We start from the raw sequence: 10,405 nt of genomic DNA, 5'->3' as shown, positions 1-10,405 counted from the left end.
AAAAAAAAAAAAAAAAAAAAGAGAGAGAGAGAGAGAGAGAGAAAGATAAAAGAGAGAGAGAGAAAAAAAAGAATGGGGTCAGAGACAGAGATTATGATCTCTCAGGGTGGACACAGAAGGGTGATTTACCTGTTCCTGCTTGATTTTTTTGGTCTCTGTATTAGAAGACACTATACTCCAAAATTGCAAAGAAATCAGAACTTACATATATATCAAGATAAAATTGAATAGAGTGGAAAAACCAGGCTAATATGGGAGTATAGATCTATAAAACACATTTATGAAAAAGAAAATAAAAGTTAAAAAGTGACTTAAAAACATAGGTTGGGAAATGTGAATCTATTTGAAATGAGAGCTGGGTTAAAAAAAAAGAATAAGAAAAGAAACTAAAAAAGAAAGTAAAATTTTAGCCTGAAGTATAAGCGAGTTGTGAGGAAACACCTGGAACTTCCTATAGTATTTTCCTGTGGTGTTAGAGTTTTACAGTCCTGTGGGAAATGAGATAATCATTCACTTGTTCTTCCAGTCTGTCTTCTGGGGGAGGGCCCTGCTGCTAGGCTCATGCATCTTTGCCTGGATGGAGTTACCCCACCCCTTGTCAGGGGGATAGGTTTAATGTGATCTGGTTGACTGTATGGCTTTTGTTCTTTGGCAATTTTCTGCTTCTCTTTAGAAGGTCAGAGAAAATGTGGTCATGTGTGAATCTCTGGCCCAACCCAGAGCCACAATGTTGCAGTCTGCCCCCCTTAACATGTCCTCCAGATCCATCTGTCTCCCCCTCTACCTGTACCAAAATCCACAGACTTGCATCTTCTAGGGGGGGGGGCCTGTTTCTTTGATTCTCAAATGTCTTTGCCCTGTGCAGAATTGCTCCACCTTGCCTGGGGCCAGGGTAAGTAATCTTCTATGCTTGCTGTATGTGGATTTTGTTCCCTGAAGGCTTTCCACGAAGCTTTAGAGGACAAGAGTGAAAATGGCAGCCTCCAAATCTCTGGTTCTGGATTCAAAAATTTGGGGCCCCACTCCTCTATGAGCCCTCAGAGAAAAGCAATCAGTCATGCCTGTCTCCCTGCTCTCTGACCACAATTAGTGCTCACCTGGCCTATGACTAAGCATTTCTATTTCAGGCACATGACCCTGTTTGGAGTATCCAAACCCAGAAGTCTCCTGTGGCATGCTCCCGAGCCTCCAGTAGAGATATGGGCATCTCCCTGGTTCTGCTGCATTTTGGGCCCCTGCTTGGAGATCAGTGCCCCAACAGTGTCTTGGGTCACAGTTATGGCAACCCTGAGCTGAGAGCCCACTCCTGGTCTCATTCTTTCAGTCAGCTGTCCTGCTCTGATTCCTGGGAGCTCTGCCACACTCAGGCACCCCCGGTCTTCCTGTGACCCCAAAGCCCCTGAGACCACACTGTCTCAGTGAGAGTTCCATCTCCTGATAAGCTGCCTGAGTGACATTCCTCACCAGAGAAGACTTCTAAAAGTTCCAATTTTGTGCTCCACAGCTCTATCACTAGCCGGTAGTCTGCTGACAGAGGATCCCTCCTTCTGCAGTCTCTCATCCCATATATCACTTTGGATTCACTTCTCTGCACCTCCTACCTTGTGGGAAATGGTTGATTGTCTATTTGTAGAGCTGTAGCTATTCTTTTCTTCTATCTCCAGTTGAGTTTGCAGGTGTTCAGAATGGTTTGATAGTTACCTAGCTGAATTCCTCGGACCAGACAAAATTAAGGTTGCCTACTCTTCTGCCATCTTGGACTTCTTCTAAATCTGAGTTCTCTATTTTGTTCCGTTGGTCTATACATCTGTTTTTGTGCCAGAACCATACTGTCTTGATGATTACACCTTTGTAAGAGAGCTTGAAGTCCAAAATTGTGATGCTACCAGCTTTGTTTTCTTTTTCAATATTCCTTTGGCTATTCAGGGTCTTTTCTAGTTCTATACAAATTTTAGGATTATTTATTCCAGTTCTGTGAAAAAAGTTGATGGTATTTTGATAGGGATGGCATTGAATGTGTAGATTGCTCTAGGTAGCATAGGCATTTTATCAATATTTGTTCTTTCAATCCACAAGCATGGGACATTTTCCCATTTCTTTGTGTCTTCCTTAATTTCTTTCATGAATGTTCTGTAGTTTTCTGACTACAAATCCTTTGCCTCTTTGGTTAGATTTTTTTTAAAAGATTTTATTTATTTGACAGACACAGATCACAAGTAGGCAGAGAGGCAGGCAGAGAGAGAGGGGGAAGTAGGCTCCCTGCTGAGCAGAGAGCCCAATGTGGGGCTCGATCCCAGGACTCCAGGATCATGACCTGAGCTGAAGGTAGAGGCTTTAACCCACTGAGCCACCCAGGCGCCCCTGTTAGATTTATTCCTAGATATCTTAGTGTTTTTGTTGCAATTGTAAATTGTATCAACTCCTTAATTTCTCTTTCTTATGTCTGATTGTCGGTGTATAGAAATGCATTCTGTGCATTGATTTTATATCCTGTCACATTCCTGAACTCCTGTATGAGTTCTAGTAATTTTGGGGTGGAGTCCTTTGGGTTTTCCACATAAAGTATCATGTCATCTGCAAAGAGTAAGAGTTTGACTTCTAAGCTACTATTTCTTTAAATAAAATTTCTGCCCCTTTTCCTCTCTTTCCTTCTTCTGGGACTCCTGTAATATGCATGTTACTAGATTTGATGGAGTCACTGAATTCCATAAGTCTATTCTTGTGTTATACTTTCTCTATGCTGTTCAGCTTCTTTAATTTCTGTTACTTTGTCTTCTCTGTCACTAATTCATTCCTCTGCTTCTTCCAGCCTGCTGTTCATTGCATCAGTCCTGTTTCCAATATCATTTACTCCACTCTTCATTTCTGCCTGATTCTTTTAAAAACTCTTTTCTCTCTGCAGTAAGGGTCTCACTGATCTCTTCTATTCTTTTTTTTTTAAGCCCAGAGAGTATCTTTGTGATTGTTGCTTTAAATTCTCCATCAGACATGTTACTTATATCTGCTTTGCTTAGATCCCTTGTTGTAACCTTATCTTGTTCTTTCATTTTGGATGAATTCTTCCATTTGGCATTTTGTTTAAGTCTTTGTCTTCTTTTTTTTTGTGTGTGTTAGAAAGACCCATTATTTTTCTTGTTCCTGATACTCTCAGGACCCCTGTATGGATTTATGAGAAAAGGTCATATAGTGTCCAGGGTCTGATGCTTCAACGAGTGTTTCTGATTTGTGCTGCATGCACTTACTGTTGCTCTATTCTTCATACCACTGGTCTGCAGAGGCTATTCTTGCCTGCATTGGGCAGTGCGTGGTCTCTGGACAGAATGGTTTTAACTAGTTGTGTTCTGGTCTGCTTGGTAAATGAGACCTGATACTACTTCCACTACAACTGAAGCCCTACACAACTCTCGGTCAGGAGACATGGTGTGGGCAGGGATTTGTGCTGGTCTTTTGGAAGTGGGGCCCGTCACACTGTGCTTGAGGAAAGCTTGATTGAGAAGGATAGTCCACCAGAGTTCAAGGGATGGGGCTTTGTGTAAGAAAGTTAGGCAGCCAGTTTTGGCACTGTGCTGTTTCCAGTGACTCTGTGTTTATGCTGTGGGCAGATGAGGGAAATGTCGCCAGAGAGCTCTTTTTTCCCCAGAGATGTATCTGGGAACAATGCCTCTTTGGTATGTGCCTGGAGAAGAGGGAATAATCTCCCCCCATGTGCCCCAGGCAGTCCTCAGTGCCCTGTTTCCATGGGATCTGCCCCTGGGTTGTTTGCCTGCCTTCTTTCCAGGAGCAGCACCATGCCCTTGGAGGTGTATCCCAGCCAAGGCAGCTTACCTTTAAAACTGCAGGCTTTAAGCCCCGCTGGTTGCAAGAAATCATGAAACTCAGTCCTTCTAGTTTTCCAAGCCCATATCTTTTGCAAAACATTCTCCTTGTGTGTGCTCCTGTGTGCTCCCCTCTCTCTCAGCATTTCTAGGCAACTCTGGCTCCCTTCATATCCCAGCACCCATGGTCTTTTTTCTCCCCTTTATCACTTCTCCACACTTTCTATCTTCTTTGATGAGGCCTCTTTTCTCCCTTTAGTGTGGAGTTGTTCTGTCATTCTTCAAATGATTTCTGGGGTATTTAGGATGATTTTTATAGTTATCTATTTGTGTTGGTGAGACAAGATGAGCCTAGGGTCTTCCTACTTTACCACCATCTTCTTCTTCCTCCTCCAGATTTACTATTTTTTAAGTTGAAAGCAAAAATCTATGTGTCTGGACAAAGACTTATTTGCTTACAAATTTACTTCATTTGAATGTTGTCTGAGTTATGATAACCAAATGATAATTCTAATTTCCTTAACATATTGAAATTATATTTTCAAATGATATTACTAATTCTAATTAAAATATTTTATTTTTATTTTTTAAGCCCAAAGGAGATACTGTCCGTTGTTTAACAATGCTTGGTCATTTTGGTTTTGAATGTTTGCCTCATCAGTTGGTGAATCGATCTATCCAACAAGGATTCTCTTTTAATATTCTCTGTGTGGGTAAGTGTCTGACTCTTCATCTGAATTATTAATTAATTTTCTTTAATGCTCATTTCAACTTAAGTAGTATAACACTAGTGCTGTTAATTCAAGACCATGTCTGTTGATCTGTATTTGTTTTCATCATGTTAGTCATACTACCTTGACTTTTTTTCTTTAAATGTTTCATTGCTCTTCAAAATTGGATTATCTTTGTGTATATATTTTCTATATTATATTAATGACTGAGAGGGCCAAGAGAAGCAAGTATACTTTAAAGGAAATTATTGTCATTGAAATATTTGAGACCCTTTAAACCACTTTAGGGGTTAAGAGTGTTACTTTCTCTCATCCATCTTATGCCCCTAGATAATGCATCTATGTTTGTTACAGGGGAAACTGGGATTGGAAAATCAACACTCATTGACACATTATTCAATACTAATTTGAAAGACAAAAAATCCTCACATTTTTATTCAAATGTTGGACTTAAAATTCAGACATATGAACTTCAAGAAAGTAATGTTCAATTGAAATTAACTGTTGTGAAGACAGTGGGATATGGTGATCAAATAAACAAAGAAGCCAGGTTAGTGTTTTCTTATTTTAATTATAAAAGATTTTCTTATTTCAAGGAATTTAGTTTCTTTGTTGATACTTCCTCGGGCTATCTCTCTCCCATCTGCCTCTATCTTCACATAGCCCTCTTTGCTCCCCTTGCATCTCTTTTAAGGATATTTGTTATTTGATATAAGGTGTATCTAGATTATCCAGGATGATCTTATTTGTACAAACACTCTTTATTTTCAATAAAATTAAATTTACTAGTTTTATGGATTAGAACTCAGACATATCTTTTTGGGTCTCACCATGGAATCCACTCTTCCTTCTTTATAAGATAAGATTGATTCTTAAATAATTTCTAAAATGGATCTTTTTCATTTATTTACTTGTGTTTGGGATGCCTGGGTAGCTCAGTCAGTTAAGCATCTGCCTTCAGCTCAAATCATGATCCCTGGGATCAAGCCCCATATTGGGCTCTGTGCTCAGTGTAGAGCCTGCTTTTCCCTCTCCCTTTGCCCCTCCACCCCCGCTTGTGCTCTCACCTTCTCTCTCTCTCATAAACAAACAAACAAATAAATAAATAAGTGAATGAATAAAATCTTTAAATTTACTTGCTGGGTTACTTGTTTTCTATCACTTATCCAAGTTATAAATAAATTCATTTCTGTAAAAATTGAAATGCACCAGATGAAATGAAAACCCACTTAGCCAAACATAGGTACTTTGGGCCTTTTCTTTTTCCAACAACAGACACTACTGTAGGTTTAGTAAGTGTCGTCTCAGACCTTTTGTTGTCATACAACTACTGAATTTTTGTAATAATTAAGATATGTTTGAAATAATACAGAACAAACTTATTTAAACTATATTATGTGTAATTAAAAATGCATACTCCTTTATGAACAGGTTAGTAGATAATTCTGAAACATCCTAAAAACAAAAACAAAAACCCCCGAACATCCTATGTAAACACCTTTCTATGCAAATTATGACCTCAGACATTTTTCTTGATCACAAACTCTCATCAAACTCATAGAAGAATGTAAAATGTTTTCCAGTGTCTGAGAAGGAGGAATTAAGAGTTATTGTTCAATGGATATAACATTTTAATTATGCAAGATGAACAAGTTCTTGAGATCTTCTGGACAAGAGAAGATTTAACAGTATTTGTTATGCAAGTAGACCTCCTGTTAATTGTTCTTACCACAATTAAAAAAAAAACCTACAGGATGCTGCAAAAGTATTGCTTAGAGGACAATTTATAGCCTAAAATACTTATATTAGGAAAAAAAAGACAATCCCAAGTATTGTAATTTCCATGTTAAGAAACTAGACAAATAAAAACAAATTTAGCCTAAAGCAAGAAAAAGAATGGAAAAATTATACTACAGCAGAAATTGATGAAAACAGAAAAAAAGTTCAGAAAACCATTTAAATCAGCAAATTAACTTTGCTGGTTATTTACAAAGGTTGAGAAGAGTGAAAAACTTTAACGAGACTGAGCAAGCAAAAGAAATGAGGAGTCAAATATCACTAATCTCAGGAATAAAAAAGCAGACATTATTACTGGTTTTATAAAAATTAAAAAGATAAGAACACAACAAATAATTCAATGCCTATAAAGTTAGCAGTTTATTTTTTATCTTTTTTTTTTAGGGTGCAAGCTGCTTGGATTTGAATTTAATTTTTTTATGATGTTCACTTAACCAGTGTATAATAAAGTCAACAATTTAGATGCTTTTCATAAAAGGCCTTTATTGTGTTGAGATAAATTCTTTCTATACCTAGTTTCATGAGTTTTTTTTTTTAAATCATGAAAGGGTGTTGAATTTTATCAAATACTTTTCTGCAACTATTGGTTATTTGATTTTCATTTTGCAATGTGGCATTTATAAATCAATTTGCTTATGTTGAATAATCCTTGCATTCTGAAGATAAATCCCTCTTTGTCTTCATGTATGATCCTTTTAATTTGATGTTGAATTCATTTGCTAAGTATTTCATTGAAGACTTTGCATCTGTGTTCAATAGGGATATTGGCCTGTCATTTCTTCTCATTATTAGTATTAGTATTAGTATCAGGATAATTCTGACCATTCAAATGAGTTTAAAATTTTCCCTTTAAATTTGTGGAAGAGTTTAAGTATTGGTGTTAATTCTTCCTTAAGTGTTTATTAGAATTCAATATTGAAGCCATATGGTCCTGAGTTTCTCTATGTTGATAGGTTAAAAAAAGATTTTATTTATTTATTTGGCAGAGATCACAAGTAGGCAGAGAGGCAGGCAGAGAGAAGAGAGAGAGAGGAGGAAGCAGGCTCCCCACCAAGCAGATTGCCTGATGCTGAACTCGATCCCAGGACCTTGAGATCATGACCTGAGCCGAAGGCAGAGGCTTAACCTACTGAGCCCCTATGTTGGTAGATTTTTGATTACTTATTTAACCTCATTATTTGTACAAGAACACCTCATTTTACTACTCTTCACTTAATTGTTCTTACCAGATATGTTTTTTTATGTTTCTTTTTTAAAAATTTCTTTTCAGTGTTCCAGAATTTATTGTTTATACACTACACCCAGTGCTCCATGCAATACATGCCCTCCATAATACCCACCACCAGGCTCACCCAACCCCTCAGTCCCCTCCCCTCCAAAACCCTCAGTTTGTTTCTGAGTCCACAGTATTTCATGGCTTGCCTTCCCCTCCTATTCCCCCCAACTCACTTCTCTCTACCTCCCCATGTCTTCCATGTTATTCCTTATGCTCCACAAACAAGCAAAACCATATGATAATTGACTCTCTCTGCTTGACTTTTCACTCATTATAATCTCCTCCAGTCCCATCCATGCTGATACAAAAGCTGGGTATTCATCCTTTCTGATGGAGGCATAATACTCCATAGAATATATGGACCATATCTTCTTTACCCATTTGTCCGTTGAAGGGCATCTTGGCTCTTTCCACAGTTTGGCAACTGTGGCCCTTGCTGCTATGAACATTGGGGTACAGTTAGCCCTTCCTTTCATTACATCTGTATCTTTGGGGGTAAATACCCAATAGTGCAATTACAGGGACATAGGGAAGCTCTATTTTTAATTTCTTAGGAAACTCACTTTTCCAAAGTGGCTGCACCAACTTGCATTCCCACCAATAGTGTAAGAGGGTTCCCCTTTCTCCATATCCTCTCCAACACTTGTTGTTTCCTGTCTTGTTAATTTTGGCCATTCTCACTGGTGTCAGGTGGTATCTCAATGTGGTTTTGATTTGAATCTCCCTGATGGCTAGTGATGATGAACATTTTTTCATGTGTCTGTTAGCCATTCGTATGTCTTTTTTGGAGAAATGTCTGTTCATGTCTTCTGCTCATTTTTTTGACATGATTATCTGTTTTTTTGGGTGTTGCGTTTGAGGAGTTCTTTACAGATCTTGGGTATCAGTCCTTTGTCTGTACTGTCATTTGCGAATATCTTCTCCCATTCCATGGGTTGCCTCTTTGTTTTGTTGACTGTTTCCTCTGCTGTGCAGAAGCTTTTGATCTTGATGAAGTCCCAAAAGTTTATTTTTGCTTTCATTTCCTTTGCCTTTGGAGACATATCCTGAATGAAATTCCTGTGGCTGATGTGGAAGAGATTACTGCCTATGTTCTCCTCTAGGATTTTGATAGATTCCTGCCTCACGTTGAGGTCTTTTATCCATTTCGAGTTTGTCTTTGAGTATGGTGTAAGAGAATGGTCGAGTTTCATTCTTCTACACATAGCTGTCCAATTTTCCCAGCACCATTTAATGAAGAGACTGTCTTCTTTCCACTGGATATTTTTTCCTGTTTTTGTTTGTTTTACAGATGGAAGGTTTGTGGCAACTGTTTGTGAAGCAAGTCTATCATGATGGTTTTTCCAACAGCATTTGGTGACTTTGTGACTCTGTGTCACATTTGGTAATTTTTGGCAATATTCAAAAATTTTCATTATTGTATTTGTTATGGTGATCTATGATCAGGGATTTTGATGTTACTATTGTAATTGTTTTGGGGTACCATAACTTGTGCTCACAAAAGACAGTGAATTTATTTTATTTTATTTTTCTTATTTTTGCAAATGCCAACATTTAGTTACTATAGTTATATACACATGTGCAAATACATATGTACACCAAAGAAAAATACACAAGCTCTTGATGCTCACATGAATTTCTGGAGCTGTATAGGCCAGGGCTTTGAAGAAGCTCAGGTAGTCTTTAGTGAGGCTGCCCCTCATTGCCCATGTGCCTAGTAGAGCAATTCACTGAGAAATCCAGAGTCCTTTGTCCCTTACTCATACATGTGATTTACCACCAGGCCCTGTTGTTTTCCACTGTCCAAGTGGCTCTGGATTCCTGTGCACCATCTCTTGGTTTTCTGGGCCATTGGTTCCAGTTCTCTGATTCAGCTACATATCTGATGCTTCTCTCTGGTCTCCATGGCTCAGTCATTCATAGGCCTCATGGTTCCTTGAAAAGGCTGGGCTCCTTCCTTTGCCTGCCTTCCTCTGCTTGGATATCCTTCTATACCTCTGGAGACCCTGAGTATTTCTTTCTTTCTTTTTTTTTTAGCTTTATTTTTTCAGTGTTCCAAGATTCATTGTTTATGCATCACACCCAGTGCTCCATGCAATATGTGCCCTCCTTAATACCCACCACCAGGCTCACCCAACCCCTCAGCCCCACAAACCCTCAGTTTGTTCCTCAGTGCCCACAGTCTCTCACGGTTCATCTCCCCCACCGATTTCCCCCAACTCACTTTTCCTCTCCTTCTCCCAATGTCCTCCGTGTTATTCCTTGGCTCCACAAGTAAGTGAAATCATGTGATAGTTGACTCTCTCTGCTTGACTTATTTCATTCAGCATAATCTCCTCCAGTCCCATCCAAGTTGATACAAAAGTTGAGTATTCATCCTTACTGATGGAGACATGATATTCCATTGTATAAATGGACCATATGTTCTTTATCCATTGGTCTGTTGAAGAGCATCTTGGCTCTTCCACAGTTTGGTGACTGTGGCCATTGCTGCTATGAACATTGGGGTACAGATGGCCCTTCCTTTCACTACATCTGTATCTTTGGGGTAAATATCCAATAGTGCAATTGCAGAGTCATAGGGAAGCTCTATTTTTAATTTCTTGAGGAATCTCTGTACTGTTTTCCAAAGTGGCTGCACCGACTTATATTCCCACCAACAGTGTAAGAGGGTTCCCCTTTCTCCACATCCCTCCTGTCTTGCTAATTTTGGCCATTCTAACTGGTGTAAGGTGGTATCTCAATGTGGTTTTAATTTGAATCTCCCTGATGGCTAGTGATGATGT

The 10,405-nt window shown here is 38.7% G+C and overlaps 1 protein-coding gene across 1 annotated transcript in view; it reads left to right on the top strand.

Annotated features, from left to right (window-relative positions):
- Positions 1-4,416: 4,416 nt before the first annotated feature.
- The window catches only part of LOC111145999 (septin-14-like), a 116,872-nt gene continuing 110,883 nt past the window's right edge, over positions 4,417-10,405 (top strand). Inside the window, 2 exon segments of the mRNA XM_022501363.1 lie at positions 4,417-4,528; positions 4,901-5,096. Of these exon segments, the coding sequence (XP_022357071.1) occupies positions 4,438-4,528; positions 4,901-5,096 (287 nt within the window). The 5' untranslated portion in view covers positions 4,417-4,437.

The sequence above is a fragment of the Enhydra lutris genome, unplaced genomic scaffold, assembly GCF_002288905.1.
Source record: "Enhydra lutris kenyoni isolate GAN:26980312 unplaced genomic scaffold, ASM228890v2 scaffoldscaffold13, whole genome shotgun sequence".
Lineage (NCBI taxonomy): Eukaryota > Metazoa > Chordata > Mammalia > Carnivora > Mustelidae > Enhydra > Enhydra lutris.
The sequence above is the reverse complement of the archived record's forward strand: the minus strand, read 5'-3'. Positions and strand labels throughout refer to the sequence as shown.